This window comes from Stegostoma tigrinum, chromosome 10 (genome assembly GCF_030684315.1).
Source record: "Stegostoma tigrinum isolate sSteTig4 chromosome 10, sSteTig4.hap1, whole genome shotgun sequence".
NCBI classification, from domain to species: Eukaryota; Metazoa; Chordata; class Chondrichthyes; order Orectolobiformes; family Stegostomatidae; genus Stegostoma; species Stegostoma tigrinum.
The window spans coordinates 5,058,321-5,080,997 of NC_081363.1; the positions used below are offsets into that span (position 1 = coordinate 5,058,321).

General features: G+C 46.9%; 1 protein-coding gene across 2 annotated transcripts in view; it reads left to right on the forward strand.

Annotated features, from left to right (window-relative positions):
- jag2b (jagged canonical Notch ligand 2b) overlaps positions 1–19,168 on the forward strand; it is a 291,811-nt gene extending 272,643 nt beyond the window's left edge. For both annotated transcript variants that reach the window (XM_059648926.1, XM_059648927.1), the window contains 5 exons: positions 6,052–6,300; positions 8,709–8,840; positions 11,711–11,867; positions 15,220–15,654; positions 17,986–19,168. In XM_059648926.1, coding sequence (XP_059504909.1) covers positions 6,052–6,300; positions 8,709–8,840; positions 11,711–11,867; positions 15,220–15,654; positions 17,986–18,122 — 1,110 coding nt within the window. In that variant the 3' untranslated portion in view covers positions 18,123–19,168. The remainder of the gene's footprint in view (positions 1–6,051; positions 6,301–8,708; positions 8,841–11,710; positions 11,868–15,219; positions 15,655–17,985) is intronic.
- The last annotated feature ends 3,509 nt before the right edge of the window (positions 19,169–22,677 follow it).

The following is a 22,677-nucleotide window of genomic DNA, read 5'->3' on the forward strand; positions in this document are numbered from 1 at the left end:
CAAAGTGTTGAGCTGAATGAACACAGCAGGCCAAACAGCGTCTCAGGAGCACAAAAGCTGACGTTTTGGGCCTAGCCCCTTCATCAGAGATGGGGGAGGGGGACGGGGGTGGAAAGTGATTCTGAAATAGATAGAGATGGGGGGTGGGAAGTGGATGAAGGGTCTAGGCTTGAAACATCAGCTTTTGTGCTCCTAAGATGCTGCTGGGCCTGCTGTGTTCAGCCAGCTCCACACTTTGTTATCTCGGATTTTCCAGCATCTGCAGTTCCCATCATCTCTTACCAAAAAGGAGCAGTTAGCTGGAATCATTTCTCACCCTTTGCATGTTTCGAGGGTGACCAGGTTACTCCGAGCTTCCCTCTGAGCTGACGTTTTTCAATTGTGTTCTCCTCTCGATTGTAATTCCTCATCGATGACACTGTCTGCTTTCACTCTGACCGCAGCTTATCTGCTGCTGAAAACATGGTTTCTTGACTTTAGGGTAACAAGGTGTAGAGCTGGAGGAACACAGCAGGCCAAGCGGCATCAGAGGAGCAGGAAAGCTGACGTTTCAGAACTTTTCTTCAGAGTGGGGAGAGTGGAAAGTCATTCTGAAATAGATAGAGATGGAGGAGGGGGAACGAATCAAAGATGGATAGAGGAGAAGATAGGTGGAGAGGAAACGGACAGGTCTAAGAGGCGGAGGTGAAGTCAGTAAAGGTGAGTATGGGTGGGGAGGTAGGGAGGAGATAGGTCAGTCTGTGGAGGACGGACAGGTCAAGGGGGCGGGGATGAAGCTGTGAGGTGAGGATGGGGGTTGGGGTGGAAGGAAGGACAGAAAGGTCAAGGAGGTGGGGGCGAGCTGGGCTGGTTTTGGGATGCAGTAGGGGAAGGGGAGATTTTGAAGCTTGTGAAGTCCACATTGATACCATTGGGCTGCAGGGTTCCCAGGCGGAATATGAGTTGCTGTTCCTGCAACCTTTGGGTGGCATCATTGTGGCACTGCAGGAGGCCCATGATGGACATGTCGTCTGAGGAATGGGAGGGGGAGTTAAAATAGTTTGCGACTGGGGGGATGCAGTTGTTTATTGCGAACCGAGCGGAGGTGTTCTGCAAAGCGGTCCCCAAGCCTCCACTTGGTTTCCCCAATGTAGAGGAAGCCACACCGGGTACAATGGATACAGTATACCACATTGGCAGATGTGCAGGTGAACCTCTGCTTAATATGGAAAGTCATCTTGTGGCCTGGGATAGGGGTGAGGGAGGAGGTGTGGGGGCAAGTGTAGCATTTCCTGCGGTTGCAGGGGAAGGTGCCGGGTGTGTTGGGGTTGGAGGGGAGTGTGGAGCGACCAAGGGAGTCACGGAGAGAGTGGTCTCTCCGGAAGGCAGACAAGGGTGGGGATGGAAAAATGTCTTGGGTGGTGGGGTCGGATTGTAGATGGCGGAAGTGTCGGAGGATGATGCGTTGGATCCGGAGGTTGGTGGGGTGGTGTGTGAGGTCCCTTGACCTTATCACCTCTAGACTTGACCGTTACAGCGCCTCATAGAGGTTTACAGCATGGAAACAGGCCCTTTGGCCCAACTGGCCCCTGCTGTTCTCACAATTAAACTAGTCTCATTTGCCTGCATTTGGTCCATATCCCTCCTTATGTATCGCATCCACGTGCCTGTATAAATATTTCTTAAATGACCCACCACTACCTCTAGCAGCTCCTTCCAGACACTCACCATTCTCTGTGTGAAAAAAATTCCCCCCCGGATCCTTTTATACCTTTCCCCTCCCATGTTAAACCTGTGCCCTTTAGAACATAGAACGTACAGCACAGTACAGGCCCTTTGGCCCACAATGTTGTGCTGAACCTTTGCCCTGATCCTAAAGTCTATCTAACCTGCCCCCTTACCTTATACTAACATCCATATGCCTATCTAATAGCCGCTAAGTTTTAGTTTTAGCTCTCCTTAGCTGTTGGCTATCTACTTTTATCCATGCCTCTCTAAAGTGAACCCTCAATCCCCTATGCTACTGGGAAATCGGTCCAGCCTCTCCATCCCAATTAATCTTTTCTGCACTCTTTCTATTTTAATAATATCTTTTCTGTAGTAGTCCTACCTAACCTTCTATCGTCCATAAACTTTAACTTTATCCATAGCACTGAAGGAAATGTATTCCACGCACCATCACCTTTGACCCACGTTGACTACACTTACAACATTTCCAGTTGAGACCCAGTGTTGTCCCACCTGTCTACCTCTCTCCAACCCCATAAACCACTTTTCAGTCTTCATCCTCACCACCCGTCTCAAAAGAAGTCTATTTGTTCATATATATATATATATATATATAATATATCTCAATACCGTTTGTACCCTGTCCAAGCTTTGGCCTCGCTTGCTAATTTCGCTCAACATCGATTTTTCTCGCACTTTGAGTTACATCTCGTGACAACTTTGTGCATTGATTGTACAATAGGATAAATCAAAGGGTAGCCAGCAACCACTGATTAAATCGAAGTCATTGAAGATGGAGCATTGGGACACTGGGAAGACCAAACGGTGACTCGGCGACCTGCATTCTGCATGCACCAACTAACCTAAATTTTTGGTAACCATCCACTTTAACTCGCCCTCCCACTCCCCTAGTGACATGTCTATCCTTGGCCTCCTCCACTGTCAGAGTGAGGCCAAATGTAAACTTGAGGAACAACACCTCACATTTTGTCCTGGGAGCTTACAGCCCAGTGGCCTCAATGTTGACTTCCCCAGCTTCAAAATCTTTCCACTACCCCCCCCCCCACCCCCATCCCCCCCAACCAACCTGTCCATCTTCTGACTCACCTATCCACTCCACCCTTCGCACTGACCAACCGCAATAGCCCCGTACCTGTACCACCTCCCCAACCCCCAGCCCCACACCCTCCCTCTATTTAGTTCTGGCCTCCCACTCCCTCCCCAGGCCTGACGAAGGGTTTCGGCCCAAAATATTGCCTTCCCTGGTCCCCAGATGCTGCCTGATCTGCTGTGCCTTTCCAGATCCACATTTATTGACTGGCTCCCAGCGCCTGCCCTTGTGTCAGGAGTTACTCATGGCCCTCATGCTGTTGCATTCTCTCATGAGATTTGGTCTCCTCTTACCATTATTTTGTAAAGTAACATGGTGGCATTTGCTTCGGCCGAGCTGCAGATGCCTTCACAACAGTTACAGTTAATGGGCAGGATATAATAAGGAGCACTGCTGTGTTTTATGTACAGTCTCTAACTGTGGATCTGCTGGAAGGCCCTTCTTCACTAGGCTTGAGCAGCAAGGTGAGGGGAACAGGCCTGTGTTTGTGCGACTCATGGAGCGCTGTTGCTGGATTTAGATCTTTCCTCCTCACAGCACTGAGAAAAGCGAACACCGTCGCTTTCTCGAGGGCAGTTCGAGACGGGCTTTACATGCTGGCCTTGTCAGCAACTATAACATCACATGGAAAATCAAAATAATCTCCCTTTATTGTCAACGTACAGCGAGAGCAGTGTGTACCATCACACACTGTGTGCCATGTAGCCACTCACCAACAGCACTTTCCAAACCCACATCACCAGCTGGTCAATGGGAGCAGATTTATAGCATCACCAGGACCTGCACATTTCCCCGCCAGCTCCATTCCACCCTGACTTAGAACAATATCGCTGTTACTTCACTGTTCGCTGGTCAAAATCCTGGAACTCCTTTCTTAACCACACTGTGGATAAGCAATGAGGTAAAGTTTAAAGCTAAGTTGGAGGTTTGGGTGCGTTTAAGTACCAAGAAAAGATGTCCAACAAAAAAAAGGGAGAAAATAAACTTAGAGGGTAGGCTATCAAATTATTAAAAAAGGGACAGCGAGATCTTCATAAAAATAAGGAGCGATGCTAAAGTATACCTTGGGTCCTCAGGGAATGGGAAATAATAATGAGGAAATGACAGAGGAATTGATTAAGTATTTTGCATCATTCATCACGGTGAAGGGACCCCAGCAGTGTTTGAAAAGTATGTAAGAATGTAGGAGAAGAGAATAAATATAATAACCGTCACTAGACAAAAAGCGCTAGGGAAATTAATATGGCTAAAGGCTGATAAATCCTCGAGAAGGGGTGTGTCCGAGGACCTTAAAATAATTAGCTACAGAGATGGCAGATGCGCTGGTAACAATCTTCCAGGAATCCTTAGATTCTCGATTAAGTCCTAGAGGATTGGGAAAACTGTCAAAGTAACAAAAAACAGAAATCACTGGAAAAGCTCAGCAGGTCTGGCAGCACCTGTGGAGAGAAATCAGAGTTAACGTTTCAGGTCCAGTAACCCTTCTGCAGAGTTGTGTCACTGGACCCGGAATGTTAACTCTGTTTTCTCTTCACAGATGCTGCCAGACCTGCTGAGCTTTTCCAGCAACTTCTGTTCTTGTTTCTGACTTATAGCACCCGCAGTTCTTTCAGTTTTTATTTTGTCAAGGTAACATGTTTATTTAGAGAAAGGAGACAAAATAGCATGTAAATATAATCTACTTAGCTTAAAATCAGCCATTGGTGCAATGTTTGAGTCAGTTGTAAAGGATGTAAAGCAGAATCTAATTAAGCAGAGTACAGATAGCTTCATGAAGGTAAAATTGTGCCTGACAAATGAATTAGAATTCTTTAAAGAGGTTACACGCAGGATAGATAAAGGGGGTCTTGTAGGTTTCCTAAATTTGGGTTTCCAAACAGCACTTGATAAGGTACCACACATGTATAAAGTGACTCACTAAAATAGGATCCCATGGATAGAGGATTGAGTATCCAGTAGCAGACAGAGTCGGGATGCATTGTTGGCATGGTGCCTTTTCAAGAAGGCACACCTACAACCCAGGGATCTGAGCTGGGACCACAGTTATTTATAGTATATACTGATGACTTTATAGAGGGAAGTGAATGTACTCTCGCCACGTTTGTAGGTGATACAAAATTAGGTGGGAAGGCCACGTGGAGAGGATAAAAGTCATTAAACGATTAGGCAGAAACTTGGCAGAATCTACTGTGGGGGAAATGTGAGGCTCTGCACTTTCGCAGGAAGAATAGAGGAGCAGAATATTATTTAAATGGGAAAGCAGCAGTGCAGAGTGTTTTGGGAATCCCTCTTGTATTGATCACAAGAAGCTAGCAGGTAATAAGGAGGTCAAGTAGACAAATGGCTTCTATTTCAAAGCAAATAGAGGATAAAAATTGGGGGGTTATTGCTAAAACTATACAAGGCACTACTCAGACCACAGCTCGAACACCCGTGAACATTCCTCCATTTCCCTGATAATCTTCCATCCCTTCAGTAATCAAGACTCTATCTACCTCTGCCCTAAAAATGTTTAAAGATACTGCATCCTTTTGTGAAGGGTATTCCCAAAATACTCAACCCTCTGAGAGAAAAATATAATTTTTGAACTTTGAGCCCTAGATTTAGATTCTCCCACATCCTCTGAACATCCACCTGACCTCCCTGTGATCTTTATTATGTTTTAGTTTAGTCACCTCTATCTCTTCTAACCCCCAGAGGATACAGGTGTAGCCTGTATCTCTTGCCTTTGAGGCAGTCCACTCATAACTGGGGGGGCGATGGCCTAGTGATATTATCGCTGGACTGTTAATCCAGAGACCCCGATATTGTTCTGGGGATCTGGGTTCAAATCCCACTGCAGCAGATGGTGGAATTTCTTTCAGTGAATATCTGGAATTAAGAATCTAATGATGACCATGAATCGATTGTCAGGAAAAACCCACCTGGTTCACTAATGCGCTTTAGGGAAGGAAACTGCCATCCTCACCTGGTCTGGCCTACATGTGACTCCAGACCCACAGCGATGTGGTTGACTCTTAACTGCCCTCTGGGTAATTAGGGATGGGCAATAAATGCTGCCTGGCCCTCATCCTGTGACTGAATAAAAAAAAATTCTGGGCGTGAGTCCAGTCGGTTATTGATGGCGTTGCACTGTTGACTGGATGTGTTTATAGTGAGCAGTGCGGACAGGCCCTTGGCTTATTTTAGTCGTTATTATTGCTGACCGACCGGATGTTTATTTCCCCCAACAGGTATGGTGCGGCCAGAAGTCTTGCTTGTTGCACAAAAGACCCGGCCACGAGAACTTCATGTGCCCAGAGAGCCAGCAGTGCCAGGCTAGCCCGTGGGTCAAGTGCTTCTCCCCACCCTGCACTGACTGGGGAGAGTGTAACGCCCTAAATGCTGCTCCTGTCGACTCTAAATGCCAACCGAACACAGGCCAACTGGACAACAACTGTGCAAAGATCACACTCATCTTTAATAAGGAGAAGATTCCAAAGGTAAGGAAGATGGTGCAGGTGCAAGGAATTCCAGACCAAGTCATCAGGTACAGAAGGATCTTCTTCCTTCAGGATCTGTGTCCCCTCTGCCTGAGGGGAGTCTTCCTGGTTTACCCTCCTGGCCTTGTATGAAGTGAATAGGAAGTACCCAATGAGTGTGTTGTTGAGCAGTCTAATGAAAACAGTTGGCCCTCACTCCAGGCTAGAGGATATTGTGGTACAATACTAGGGTCCCTACCTCTGGACCAGGAGTCCTACCAGCTCCAGAGGTATGTAATAACATCCCTGGACAGGTTGATGAGAAATATACAATCATGGAATCCCCAAAGTGTGGAAGCAGGCTGTTTGACGCATCAGGTGCATACCAACCCTCTGGAGAACATCCCACCCAGACTCAGATCCCCACCCTATCGCTGTAACCCTGTATTTCCCATGGCTAATCCATCTGGCCTGGACATTACGGACAATTTAGATTATTAAAAAAAATTAAACAGCAGTGTGGCACTTTTCCTATAACTGACTGGATCTAAGATCTGTTTGTCCCCACTTTTCAGTCTGCCATCCATACCCAGGCAATGAGATAGGCATGTCAACTGAAAGGAACCCGAGCTGGTTCCACCTTATTCACCCCAAGTATTAAGGAGTTTATGTGTAGAAGTGGAGTTGGGTTCAAATCAATGTCAGCTAGTTGAACAAAAACAGAAGCTGCTGGAAAAGCTCACCCCTTCCTCAGAATTGGGTCACTGGACCTGAAATGTTAACTCTTGATTTTTCATTCACAGATGCTGCCAGATCTGCTGAGCTTTTCCAGCAACTTCTGTTTTTCTTCCTGATTTACAGCATCTGCAGTTCTTTTGGTTTTTTTCAGCTAGTTGCATGTTGTCATGAGACTTGGAATGGCATCTGGTTGGCATTGTCTGGCTCCCTGTTCTAGCATGACATGTCCTTTACTCTTTGCCATCTGAACAAGTTTGAAAAATACCTGATGAAGTCACTGACGGTAATTGTGGACACGTCACCCCAGAGTGAAACCTGGCTCAGTAGATCTGAAGACTTTATTTAGTTTGCTTGCGATAGGGTAGTCGGTGACTGAACATTTTCACATAAGGCTGTCAGTGTTTGTTAACAAAGAACGTGAATTTATTACACAAGAGAAGAAAAGGAAAACAAAGCTGTACACATATAAAGCATCTTAAAAAGATGTGGACAGAATGAGCAAAAAGAAGGATTCAGCTTTATTCCCTGCAGTGTCCTGCACAGTTACTCAATCTCACTGCAGTATGAGTCATAGCGATGTACAGCACAGAAACAGACCCTTCGATCCAACTCGTCCGTGCTGACCAGATATCCTAATTAATCTAGCCCCATTTGCCAGCATGTGGCCCATATCCCTCTAAACCCTTCCTATCCATGTACCCATCCATGTGCCTTTTAGATGTTGTAACTGTACCAGCCTCCACCACTTCCTCTGGCAGCTCATTCCGTACACGCACCACCCTCTGTGTGAAAAAGTTGCCCCTTAGGTCCCTTTTGTATTGTTTCCCTTAAACCTTTGCCCTCTTGTTTCGGACTGCGCCCCCCCCCCACCCCGCCCCTATCCTACGGAAAAGACCTTGACCTTATTCTTTAACCTCATGATTTTATAAACCTCCATGAAGTTATCCCTCAGCCTCCGACGCTCCGGGGAAAATAGCCCCGGCCTATTCAGTCTCTCTCTGTAGCTCAAATCCTCCAACCCTGGCAACATCCTCGTAAATATTTTCTGCACCCTTTCAAGTTCCACAACATCTTTCCAATAGCAGGGAGACCAGGATTAGGTGCAGTATTCCTATATTGAGACATAACTGGCACCTTCCAGTTCTGAAGGCCTTGATTTCTCTTAAATGTTGACGGCCTAGATTCCTTTTTCAGGTCTTAAGGTTTGGAGATTTCTACATAGTTAACTTCTGCTGGAATGAAACTGTCCTTCTGAACTAAATCCAAACTGTGAATTACTCCTGATTTTTTTTCCTCTCATGTCATAAAGCATTGTAAACACTTCCCCAGTTATACCTCCTGCTTGGCACTGAAGTCATCTGTTCTAGTTGACCTTCTGGCATGATTACTTCTGCAGAACTGAAACTACAAATCCATTTCCCTTCTACTTTCCATTATCATTTGGGATTTTGTAATTCATAGAAGACCTCTCTAGCACCGTCCAGTGTGGTCCCCCTCAAACTACCGTACAATGCCCTCTGGCCTAACACCCCACTCATATCATTTGGGTTTCAAGAATTAGATGTGTAGGATGATTTCTGTCATTGGCTTGAGATGTGTTTGTGGATGAGCTGTAAGATTTGCTCTTCGTGTGCGTCATACACTGCTTCACCTGAGTGACCCACAAGTTACCTGCCGTTTCCTCTCTCCAGGGCATCACTGTGGAGTACATCTGCTCGGAACTGAGGTATTTACCCGTCCTGCGGAGCCTCTCCAAGGAGCGAACCCTGTTTGTGTTCTGTGACCTGGCTAACACCTCCGACAGTGCAGTGGAAGTGGCCATTGTAAGTCAGCCCCTGCACGGGGATGCCACTAGGTTTGTGTGAGTAGGGGAGGAAAATGGCAGATGGAGCATTCTGTGGGAAATCCTGAACCCGTCTATTTTGGTAGAAAGAATGGGAGGAAAGAAAACGCTATTTAAGTAAAGAAATGTTGCAGAACTCAGGGGTGGAGATGGTTTCTGGGTGTCTGTGTATCATGAGTGACAGAGTTAGTATTCAGGGACAGCAAGTGGTTCAGAACGCAGCTGGAATGGTTTTCTACGGGGATGGAAGGCAGGTTGAGTGATGTTTCAGTGCGACTGGGACAGTATGTTGGTCAAACAACATCTGGAATACCACATTAACCTCCTTACTGAAGAGAATATTATAGTGTTCGAAACCATTCAGACAAAATTTGCACAGCTCATCATTGGGATAAAGGCCTCTCTCATGAAGATTTGAACAATTTCAGCCATTGGAGTTCAGAAGGTGAAGTGATCCTAATGAAACATGTGAGATCCTGAGGAAACTTAACTCAGAAGACAATGTTTCTTCCTCTGGATGAGAGCAGCACTAGGAACACAGTTTACAAATTCACCAACACCTTCCACCCCAACCTCAAGTTCACCTGGGCCATCTCCAACACATCCCTCACCTTCCTGGACCTCTCAGTCTCCATCTCAGGCAACCAGCTAGTAACTGATGTCCATTTCAAGCCCACCGACTCCCACAGCTACCTAGAATACACCTCCTCCCACCCACCCTCCTGCAAAAATTCCATCCCCTATTCCCAATTCCTCCGTCTCCGCTGCATCTGCTCCCAGGATGAGGCATTCCACTCCCACACATCCCAGATGTCCAAGTTCTTCAAGGACCGCAACTACCCCCCCCCCCCCGCCGCAGTGGTCGAGAACACCCTTGACCGCGTCTCCCGCAACACATCCCTCACACCCCGTCCCCGCCAAAACCGCCCAAAGAGGATCCCCCTCGTTCTCACACACCACCCTACCAACCTCCGGATACAACGCATCATCCTCCGACACTTCCACCATCTACAATCCGACCCCGCCACCCAAGACATTTTCCATCCCCACCCTTGTCTGCCTTCCGGAGAGACCACTCTCTCCATGACTCCTTTGTTCGCTCCACACTGCCCTCCAATCCCACCACACCCGGCACCTTCCCCTGCAACCACAGGAAATGCTACACTTGCCCCCACACCTCCTCCCTCACCCCTATCCCAGGCCCCAAGATGACTTCCCATATTAAGCAGATGTTCACCTGCACATCTGCCAATGTGGTATACTGCATCCACTGTACCCGGTGTGGCTGCCTCTACATTGGGGAAACCAAGCAGAGGCTTGGGGACCGCTTTGCAGAACACCTCCGCTCGGTTCGCAATAAACAACTGCACCTCCCAGTTGCAAACCATTTCAACTCCCCCTCCCATTCTTCAGATGATATGTCCATCCTGGGCCTCCTGCAGTGCCACAATGATGCCACCCGAAGGTTGCAGGAACAGCAACTCATATTCCGCCTGGGAATCCTACAGCCCAATGGTATCAATGTGGACTTTACGAGCTTCAAAATCTCCCCTTCCCCCACCGCATCCCAAAACCAGCCCAGCTCTTCCCCTCCCCCCACTGCATCACACAACCAGCCCAGCTCATCCCTTCCTCCCACTGCATCCCAAAGCCAGTCCAGCCTGTCTCTGCCTCCCTAACCTGTTCTTCCTCTCACCCACCCCAAGCCGCACCTCCATTTCCTACCTACTAACCTCATCCCACCTCCTTGACCTGTCCGTCTTCCCTGGACTGACCTATCCCCTCCCTACCTCCCCACCTATACTCTCCTCTCCACCTATCTTCTTTTCTCTCCATCTTCGGTCCGCCTCCCCCTCTCTCCCTATTTATTCCAGTTCCCTCTCCCCATCCCCCTCTCTGATGAAGGGTCTAGGCCCGAAACGTCAGCTTTTGTGCTCCTGGGATGCTGCTTGGCCTGCTGTGTTCATCCAGCCCCACACTGTGTTATCACAGTTTACAAATTAATCAGTTTCACTTTTAAAACAAGGATGAAGAGAATCGTTTTATTTTTGAAGGACGTTAGACTGGGATTCTCTCACCCAGAAAGCAGCAAAGGTTGAGTCGCTGTATTTAGGCAAGGCTGAGTTAGATCGTTTTGATAGACAAGAGTTATGAGATTCAGACAGCAAAATAGAGCAGACACCACAAGCAGAACCCTGTTACATGGTGGGGCAGGTGGAAAGGGTAGACTTACCTACTTGTGCTCAGAAGTCCAATGTTCCGCTGTTCCTATTTGTTTGATGACTGATCAGTCCCTCCTGCATCTGCAAACTTTCCTGAGAATGATCGTTCAGAGGAGATTTATCAAATTATAGCTGGGAATGGAGGGTTTGAGTGATCAGGAGAGGCTGGATACACTGAGATGTTCTTCACTGGAGTGCAGGAGGCTGAGAGGTGACCTTGTAGAGGTTTATAAAATCATTAGGGGCATGAATAGGGTAAATGCAGGTGTTTTGTTTTCCCTTAGTCTGTGGAATTTTAAGATAAGGGGGCAATGTTTTAAGGGGGAAGATTTAAGAAAGACATGGGGGGGCAACCTTTTTACACAGAGGGTGGTTCATGTGTGGAATGAACTTCCTGAGGAAGTGGTGGATGTGGGTACAGTTACAACATCTAAAAGACATTTGGATAAGTACATGGATAAGAAATATTCAGAGGGATGTTGTGCGAACTTAGACAGCTGGGGCTAGTTGAGTTTGGGACTATGTTCAACATGGTCTGTTTGGGCTGAAGGGTCTCTTTCCATGCAGTGTGACTCTATAATGGGTTTCACATCCTTGTTGTGCTTCTCTCCTCCCCCTCCCATCGTAGTCATTTACCCATCATGGTGAGGACCAGGATGGGATCCTCATTCGGGATGCAGTCACGAAGATTGTTGACAACATGACCAAGCAACAGAACAGCACCATGATGCTCGCCGTTGTCGAGGTGAAAATAGAGACAGCTTATGTTCCTTCATCACAGCCAGGTAATGTCAAATGTTCCATCTCAGGCAACCAGCTTGTAACTGATGTCCATTTCAAGCCCACCGACTCCCACAGCTACCTAGAATACACCTCCTCCCACCCACCCTCCTGCAAAAATTCCATCCCCTATTCCCAATTTCTCCGCTTCCGCCGCATCTGCTCCCACGATAAGACATTCCACTCCCGCACATCCCAGATGTCCAAGTTCTTTAAGGACCGCAACTTTCCCCCCACAGTGATCGAGAACGCCCTTGACCGCGTCTCCCGTATTTCCCGCAACACATCCCTCACACCCCGCCCCCGCCACAACCGCCCCAAGAGGATCCCCCTCGTTCTCACACACCACCCTACCAACCTCCGGATACAACGCATTATCCTCCGACACTTCCACCATTTACAATCCGACCCCACCACCCAAGACATTTTTCCATCCCCTCCCCTGTCAGCTTTCCGGAGAGACCACTCTCTCCGTGACTCCCTTGTTCGCTCCACACTGCCCTCCAACCCCACCACACCCGGCACCTTCCCCTGCAACCGCAGGAAATGCTACACCTGTCCCCACACCTCCTCCCTCACCCCCATCCCAGGCCCCAAGATGACATTCCACATTAAGCAGACGTTCACCTGCACATCTGCCAATGTGGTATACTGCATCCATTGTACCCGGTGCGGCTTCCTCTACATTGGGGAAACCAAGCGGAGGCTTGGGGACCGCTTTGCAGAACACCTCCGCTCAGTTCGCAACAAACAACTGCACCTCCCAGTCGCAAACCATTTCCACTCGCCCTCCCATTCTCTAGATGACATGTCCATCATGGGCCTCCTGCAGTGCCACAATGATGCCACCCGAAGGTTGCAGGAACAGCAACTCATATTCCGCCTGGGAACCCTGCAGCCCAATGGTATCAATGTGGACTTCACCAGTTTCAAAATCTCCCCTTCCCCTACTGCATCCCTAAACCAGCCCAGTTCGTCCCCTCCCCCCACTGCACCACACAACCAGCCCAGCTCTTCCCCCCCACCCACTGCATCCCAAAACCAGTCCAACCTGTCTCTGCCTCCCTAACCGGTTCTTCCTCTCACCCATCCCTTCCTCCCACCCCAAGCCGCACCCCCATCTCCTACCTACTAACCTCATCCCACCTCCTTGACCTGTCCGTCTTCCCTGGACTGACCTATCCCCTCCCTACCTCCCCACCTATACTCTCCTCTCCACCTATCTTCTTTTCTCTCCATCTTCGGTCCACCTCCCCCTCTCTCCCTATTTATTCCAGTTCCCTCCCCCCATCCCCCTCTCTGATGAAGGGTCTAGGCCCGAAACGTCAGCTTTTGTGCTCCTGAGATGCTGCTTGGCCTGCTGTGTTCATCCAGCCTCACATTTTATTATCTTATAATGTCAAATGTCCCTGTCTCAAAATACGAACAAAATGCTTCCCGCATCTGCAGCATTTTGCTCCTATTTCTTTCCTCAGTGTACCCCAGCCTCTTGTCTTATCATTCTCCTTGGCTGCATTTTAGAGACCACTAATGAAGTCACTGCTGCAGTTAGAGGCCAACGAGACAAGTGAGTTGTTAGTTTTGGGCTGTTTTAGTGTTGGTTGATGGAGGAATATTGACTGGAATCATGGGGAGAATTCCAAAATAGAAACAGGAAATGCAGAGCATATTTCACAAAGCAGACAGTGTTTGTGCGGAGAAAAACCTTCAACTTTTCAGGTCCACGATTTTTCATCAAAACTCCAAGGTTCCCCCCCTCCCACCTGCGATAGGGTTAGGGTTAGGGTTAGGGTATCGCCTTATTCTCCGGATTGTGCCGTGGTGATGTTGGCATGCAGCAGAATTTACAGACGGATTTGGTTAGCACCATACCCTCCAATAGAACATACAACAGTACAGCACAGGAACAGCCCCTTCGGCCCACGATGTGCTGAACCTGATGCAAAACACCCCTAACATATCTGCTTCCACCACCCCGGCAGTTTGTTGCACACTTCTCCCACACTCTGTGTTTAAAAAAAACCCCTTCCCCTCACATCTCCTTCGAACTTTGCCCCTCTCACCTTAAATGCATGCCCCCAACTAATAGACATTTCAACTCCAGGGGTGAAAGATTCTGTCTGTCAATCCTAAAGCTGCACCATGGCTTCCTGACTCTTGTACTCAGTTCCCCGACCAATAAAGCCAAGCATACCTTGCACCTTCTTTACCAGCCTATCTACTCGTGTGGTCACTTTCAGGGAGCTGTGGTCTAGGACCCCATGATCCCTCTGTACATCAGTGCTGTTCAGAGTCCTGCCATTCGCTGTGTAACTTTCCCTTAACACTTGATCTCCTAAAGTGAGGCACCTCACACATATCCAGATTTAATTCCATCTGCTATTTTTCCGCCCATTACTGCAACTGATCTATATCCTGCTGTACCCTTTAATAACCTTTTACATTATCCACAACTCCACTGATCTCTGTATTGGGACAGAGTTCTGGAGGGGAAGTGTTTATCCTTGACCCTGTGCTATGTTTAGTCTATGGTGGAGTCACACAGCATGAAAACGGACCCTTTGGTCCAACCAGTCCATGCCGAATTGATTAGTACTGTTACAATTACTCACTATTAATGAACCCACTATTGAACTAAGGACGCAGGTTGGCACTCCCAGGGCAGTGCTGACAGAGTGCAGCAGTGCTGTAGAGACAGTGTCTTTCTCTGGCTCTGTTCCAGCCCCAGCCCTCCCTCCCACTCTCCCAGCCTGAGATGTCAACATTGTGACCTCTACTCAGAAGGAGACCAGGCCAGTACCCAGGGAGAGGTAATGGGAACTGCAGATGCTGGAGGATCCGAGATAACAAACTGTGGGGCTGGATGAACACAGCAGGCCACGCAGCATCTTAGGAGCACAAAAGCTGACGTTTCGGTCCTAGACCTTTCATACCCAGGGAGATTCTGTTGAAGAGTGGTACGGAACTCAGTGTTAACTCCGTTCCTCTCTCCACAGAAGCTGCCAGACCCGCTGAGTTTCTCCAGCACTTTCTGGGTTTTTTTTCCTGCAGACCCTTTCGGTTCAGATTTCCAGCATCTGCAGTAATTTGTTTTTTGTTTCTTGTTTCCTGTTCGGTACTCGTCCTTCGTCTTATAACAACTTTAAAACAAAAAGCAATCTGGTTGTTTGTAGCTTATTGCTGTTTGTGGGATCTTTCTGTGCTGAAGTCGGCTGCGGACTGGTGCCAGAGATTGTGAAGGTCCCCCCATAACATTGCACGCTGTTTGTTAGCTTGCGAGCCAAAAGTAAAATTCTTCTAATGTTGTTAATCCACATTCTCCACCTCACTGTTTTTGTAAATTTGTGGTTCACGCAGTGTATCTGGTTCCGGTGCTCAGTGTGGCGTTCGGAATGGTGTGGCTGGTTTGTATCATCATCTGCGTGTGGTGGACCCGAAAACGGAGAAAAGAGAGAGAGAGAAGCCGGCCTTCCATGGAGGACATGGTGAACAATCAATGGGAGCCCCTGAACCCCATCAGGAACCCCATTGACAAACCCTGCAGTAACAAAGACATTCAGTATGAATGCAAAAATGTAATGGCTCCTTGCAGCCAGACTCTAATGGCAAGAGAGGAGGTGGAGGAAGAGTTGGGCATGCAAAAGTGCCCTCCCCAAAGATGTACAATTACATTCTTGCCAGCAAAAAGCAACGCTAGATCTTCACAGTTTACTCCAGTCAAGCAGCTGCATCGAACTGGGAAAAGGGAGAACTGTTGCCTAAAAAATGTGAACAGTTCAAACTGTGAAGGAGGTAAGGATCTTTCTGTATGAACCTATGGGAGAGTTGTTTAGTGCCTACAGTTTTGTTTTAAAAAAGGAGAGGATAAAACAAGAGGAATTCTCCTTTTATCTCCTTGTCCCTTTAAAGACTGAAACCATCTCTTGAAGTCTTCATGGTCAGTAAGTGTCTCTTTCGTTTAGTGTGTGTAAAAAGCATTATTTACCAAGTGTCTCTTTAAAACTTGTATAAATTATTTGTGACTTGTTCAGTGTCAAGAACTCTTTGCCAGTTGCTATATTGTGTGTTTTTTTTGTCTCTCCTCTTAAATTGCGAATTGCAGGAGAGCAGCACCTTGTGTGTCCCTTAGCAACAGACAAAGAGGAACAAGATTGTCATTCAGTGTCCTCCTTCCATTTTACACCAAATAAATTGTTTACATAGGTTTTGTCATGGCCTTTTTCTTTCACAGCACTTGAGTATTATATTGCCGTGCCCCAGTGAGCAGCTTTCAATCGGTGTGCTCCTTTGGTGACCTTTCACCTCACTTTCCCAAAGGTGGTTTGCCATCTCTGCACTGCTGACAGTTCCCTGCTGTTGGATTAGACTTAGTTTTGGGGAAGGGCTGGGGTGAAAAAGTGGGGATGTGTAGAATTTATCAGAGTCACCGTCGTGGCTTACGCTGACAGAGCTTGTGCCTTTGGTAAACATGCCGTTTTTTAATTTAATCAAGCCCTCACCTGCAGGTAACAAAGTGTGGAGCTGGATGAACACAGCAGGCCAAGCAGCATCTCAGGAGCACAAAAGCTGATGTTTTGGGCCGAGACCCTTCACCAGAAAATGGTCCAGGCCTGAAACGTCAGCTTTTGTGCTCCTAAGATGCTGCTTGGCCTGCTGTGTTCATCCAGCCCCACACTTTGTTATCTCGGATTCTCCAGCATCTGCAGTTCCCATTATCTCTGACCTGCAAGTTTCTGCTTCTGGGAAATTTGTGACTGGCTAGCCTTTGGAAAGCAGATAGAGGAAATGGGACGTTTTCTACATTGATGAGAGGGGAGCAGTGGCAAGGCAAGAAGGAGGTGGTGTACAATAAGTCTGAGCTTCCCACTTCCCCCCCTCCACCCCTGCACCATCCCTTGGTGACTGTCAAAGTAGTCAAGAGGGGAGCAATATTCCAAGATTCCTATCTTTAATGAGCAAAGGTGGGGAATGGTGAAGGGGAGAAATAGCTTCGATCGAAGGTGGGGAACGGAGAAGGGGAGAAATAGCTTTGATCGAGGGTGGGGAACGGAGAAGGGGAGAAATAGCTTCGATCGAGGGTGGGGAATGGAGAAGGGGAGAAATAGCTTCGATCGAAGTATGTTCAGCAAGTGTTAGAATTGAGGGAAGGAGTTGGAGGGATGCGAGGAACAACTTCTTGTCAGGGAAAATGCCATGGAATCAAAGTGCCTTGTTTCTGTCTGGACTTCAGAAGGGCAAGAATTTACACACAAGGTCTCTCTCTCTCTCTCTCTCGGTATTACTTTGAAAGAAACTTCATGTGGAGAATTGCCTTGAACTCAGGTGAATGTTAGACGGGTGCAGTGGTCCCCCCCCCACACTTTTTTTGTTTGGTTTATGTTGGATTTCGTATGCAGTGAGATCCCACAGAGAGCAACCGGCCTCATGACCCAGAGTAACCCTCCTCTCCATTCACCAGAAGCTGGGAGTGTATATGGTATTGGAGTGGTCAGTGCCTGAAGATTGAATTGCTATAGCAACTGTCAAAGACTGTCCTGCTAATTTTTGATTTTTTAATATAAAAATATAAGTAAATAAATATAAATGACAAGGTGAACTATGTACTTTCCTTACTGTCCTATAATAAACAATTGTTAAGTGTATGATCAAAGCTTCTGTATATATGTATATACTTAAGGAATCGATGTGTATATTTGATTGAATAACTTAAGACGAGTTTTTTGTTTAGATGCCATTCCTTAATTTATATTAAAAAGGAATTTTCATGGCATTTTTCTCACATGCGGGCACACAGACACATCTCTTTACTCTAGTATTCCATTAGAAATCTTGAACTTCACAACTGGCTCAGTGAATTTTGTTTTTCCTTTTTGAAAAACTAAAAGCCCAAACTGTAAATAGATTTGGCGTGCTTTCAATCGCTGATTCTGCAGACTGACCCGTTGCTCACACAGCATCGTCCCCAAAAACTGGGAGTACTCGCCTGACCGCCCCCCCCCCCCCCACCTCACCCCCACCCCCAGGTTGATTTCCTGATAGGATTAGGATTGGTGATGGGGAAGGAAGATGCACCAGCAGGTGGAGAGTGAAGCAGGAGTGACAGCTTGCATTTCTATCTTGCAGGAGTTCCAAGCCACCCCAAATCGAAAGCTGGGATTTCTTTTTTCTCCTTTACAGCAACAGAAAACGAATATTTGGGTGCTGACCTATGTCCAAATCTCTCTCCTCCGATGCAGTCTGTTTTCAATTCTCAGAGTTGAGTACTAAGGCTAAACAGATGGTTTTGATATTTGTGACCAGTGGAATTGTGTGCTCAGGCAAGACCTTTTCAGACCTGTTCAGTTACATCTTAGGGCGAAACTAAATGGGCCCTACATGTCAAGTGTTTCCCCAGCCACACTCTTACCCTAGTTCCCACTTACAGTTGTTGCACAGTGTATAATTTTGGCCTTCGAATGTTTGGAGCGCATTTTACAGCAACACCGGTACTCAGGATTTTACTGTCTCCTCGGGTGGGGTGTTAAAATCTATTATGCTGAAGGAGGGAATATATTTCTGCTTTGAGCAGAGGAAAGAATGAAGGGAACAATTTATTCATTTCATGTATTTTAGTTTTCTCTTTTTTAAAAATAAAACAACTTTTTGCTTTGTTCCAGCACAGAAACGAATGGGTGATATGCTCTGCCCTGTGATAAATTACCCTGATAGAGAAAAAGATGGTTTTAATTCAAAACAAGGAAACAAAAATTATGTAGCGTTATATTCTTTTGGTTTATGCTGTGGACTTAGTTGTATATTTATTGGGGTTAAATCCGAACCATCATTCCCCCAACACAAGTGCCCACAATCTTCATCAGATTTAACTGCTGCAGAGTTTATATATATTTATATACATATGTGTGTGTATATATAAATATATATATATATATATATATATATATATATAAAATATATATTTGGCTATGGATTCATTTTGATACTAAATACTTTATGGGCCAACTGTGATATTTTCTTTCTGAATTATGGATGAGAGCTTTTGTTTTCTGAATCACCTTGCATGTTTATTGATGTCAACCACTCAGCAGGAGACTGGAAAAAAGTCCTGTCTGATGGAATGGGGTGAAAATTAAAAAAAAATGCAGGCTGGCTGATTTAAAAAGGAAGTGACATGAACAATTTCTCGAAATAAAGTTGTAATTTTTTTTTGTGAAAGGATGCTTGCGTTGCCTTGCAAAAGTCCTGTGTTCATTTAGAGCATTTTGTTTGACATGTTCTTAGAGATAACTTTCAAAAAAAAACTATTTATTAAAGCGTTTTATATTAACGTCTCCCAGTGTGTTCTGTGCCTTTTATTCTCAGGGAGAAATATAGCTTGTCACAAGGGTTAGAGCATATTTATTCCTGCCTCAGTTCAGACCATTCAAAGCGGAAAGTGTCAGCAGAGATTCCAATCCATTTCGCTGGCTTTAGGAGTATAACTGTTTGTAGCATTAGATTGTCAGTCCCTTTCTGGAGGGACAAGACCAGCAGTTGAATAGAAAACCATCAAATTCCCCTCCAAGCCACTCACTATCCTGACTTGGAAATATATTGTCATTTCCTTCAGTGTCCCTGGTTCAGAATCCTGGAATTCCCTCCCTAAGAGCATTGTGGATCAACCCACAACACATGGGCTGCAGCCGTTCAAGAAGGCAGCTCACCCCCACCTTCTCAACGGGCAACTAGGGACGGGCAGTAAATGCTGATGTTGCCAGCATTAGAGGGCGTGGGTTTAAGGCGAGAAGGGAAAGATTTAAAAGGGGCCTGAGGGGCAACTTTTTCACACAGAGGGTGGTGTAGGTTTGCAGTGAGCTGCCAGAGGAAGTGGTGGAGATGGGTACAATTACAACATTTAGAAGGCATCTGGCTGGGTACATGTACAGGAAGGGTTTAGAGGGACATGGGCCAAATGCTGGCAAATAGGACCCGGTCAGATTAGGATGTCTGGTTCTCATGGACGAGATGGTTTGAAGGGTCTGTTTCTGTGCTGAATGACTACGCATCTACAATGCTAATGTCCTAAATTCCAAACTAAAGGAGATGTGCAAGGCAAGTGGGTGTTGGATGCCCGGAACATTCTGCCAGGAGAGATGGTAAAAGCAAGTACGACAGCAATGTTTAAGAGGCATTTAGACAGAACAGGCAGGCAGTGGAGGGATATGGACAATGTGCAGGCAGGTGGGATTAGTTTAGAATGGCATCATGGTCAGCACAGACATGGTGGGCCGAAGGGCATGTCCCTGTGCTGTGTTCTACACTCTCTGCAGTGTAAGTACCATGTATCAGCTCCTTCAGAATCTTCTGTCCTTTGCCGTTCTGCATCCTGGTATGGAAATCTCTCCTGGATCAGCACAGGTTATCCAGCATCCGGTATCTGGGCTCACGCCAGCAAACGCAAGGGCCTGCATTTGTATTGTGCCTTTTGGACTACCCAGCAGCTTTCCAATGAAAGAGGTGCTTTTGGAATTGTCAGTATTTCTGTGCACCTCTGACTCCAAGTAGAGGTGTAGGGATAGAGATTCTAAAATTCAGTGACCCTCTTCATCACAGTCTGATACAACCAACCCCTTATCCTGATGAACTTTCCCTGGTTGTAGAATTTAAAAATCTCTGCCTGACCTGCAGAATTTACTGTTTCAGTGCCCAACCATCTTCAGCTCCTTCCCTCCACCATAAGGTCAGAAGTGGTGATGTTCGCCGATGATTACACAGTGTTCAGCACCATTCGTGACTCTCAGATGCTGAAGCAGACCATGTTCAAAAGTAACAAGATCCGGACAATATCCAGGCTTGGGCTGACAAGTGGCAAGTGACATTCGCGCCACACAAGTGCCAGGCTGTGACCATCTCCAATAAGAGACAATCTAACCACCATCCCATGACATTCAATGGTGTTGCCATCACTGAATCCCTCTGTCAACATACCACTGATGAGAAATTTAATTGGACTCACCACATAAACACTGGCTACAAGAGAGGTTCAGAGGCTAGGAATACTGTAACTCACCTCCTGACTCCCTAAAGCCTGTCCCAGCATCTACAAGGCACAAGTCAGGAGTGTGATGGAATACTCCCCACTTGCCTGGATGGGGGCAGCCCCAACAACACTCAAGAAGCTCAACACCATCCAGGACAAAGTAGCCGCTTGATTGGCACCACATCCACAAACATCCCACTCCCTCCACCACCGACACTCAGTAGCAGCAGTGTGTACCATCTACAAGATGCACTGCAGAAACTCACCAAAGATCCTCAGACAGCACCTTCCAAACCCACGACCACTTCCATCTAGAAGGACAAGGGCAGCAGATACATGGGAACACCAAACCCTGCAACTTCCCCTCCAAGTCACTCACCATCCTGACTTGGAAATGCATCGCGGTTCCTTCAGTGTCGCTGGGTCAAAATTCTGGAATTCCGTCCCTAAGGGCACTGTGGGTCAACCCACAGCATATGGACTGCAGCGGTTCAAGAAGGCAGCTCACCCCCACCTTCTCAAGGGGCAACTACGGACGGGCAAGAAATGCTGGCCCAGCCAGTGACATGCACATCCTGCAAATAAATTTTAAGAAAAGGACATGTGGGTTATAGGGGAATGGGTCTGGGTGGGATGCTCCAAGGGGCGGTGTGGACTTGTTGGACTGAAGGGCCTGTTTCCACACTGTACGGAATCTAATCTAATCCCCCTTTTCTGATGAAGGGTCTAGGCCCGAAACGTCAGCTTTTGTGCTCCTGAGATGCTGCTTGGCCTGCTGTGTTCATCCAGCCTCACATTTTATTATCTTGGATTCTCCAGCATCTGCAGTTCCCATTATCACTTAAAAAAAGGGCAGACCAGGTAAAGAGGGCAGATTTCCTTCCCCAAAGCACAGACGGGTTCTTATGAAAGGTTTTATGGTCACCTTTGGATTAACCTTCTTATTTCAGATCTTTTTAAATGGATTCAAGCCTCACCATCCGTTACAGTAGGATTCAGCTTCTGTGTCCAGATGTTTAGCTTGGAGTTTTGTATGACTAATCCAGTGACATCACTGCTACGTGTCTCTTTTTTTTATTAATTTGAATGTGCGTCTGTTAAAAATATTGAATAATTTATTTAGAGATAATGGGAACTGCAGATGCTGGAGAATCCAAGATAACAAAGTGTGAAGCTGGATGAGCACAGCATCTTAGGAGCTCAAAAGCTGACATTTCAGGCCTAGACCCTTCATCAGAAAAGGGGGATTAGATTAGATTCCCTACAGTTTGGAAACAGGCCCTTCAGCCCAACAAGTCCACACTGCCCCTTGGAGCATCCCACCCAGACCCATTCCCCTATAACCCACACATCCCTGAACACTATGGGCAATTTAGCATGGCCGATCCACCTAGCCTGCACATCTTTGGACGGTGGGAGGAAACCGGAGCAGCCGGAGGAAACCCACGCAGACACGGGGAGAACGTGCAAACTCCACACAGACAGTCACCCGAGGCTGGAATCGAACCCAGGTCCCTGGCGCTGTGAGGCTGCAGTGCTAATCGCTGAGCCACCGTGCTGCCCACATTGGGAATGGGGACAGGATTCTGAAATAAATAGGGAGAGGGGGAAGGCGAACTGAAGATGGATAGAGGAGAAGATAGGTGGAGAGGAGAGTATGGGTGGGGAGGTAGGGAGTTGTTTCCTATTGTTTATGTAATTCCCTATCTTTTGGTTGATCTACTGCATTGGGCAGCTCTCCCTTTGCCTCTGTATCAATGATGTTGAAGAAATTGCTGGATTCTTGTTTTTAATTTTTG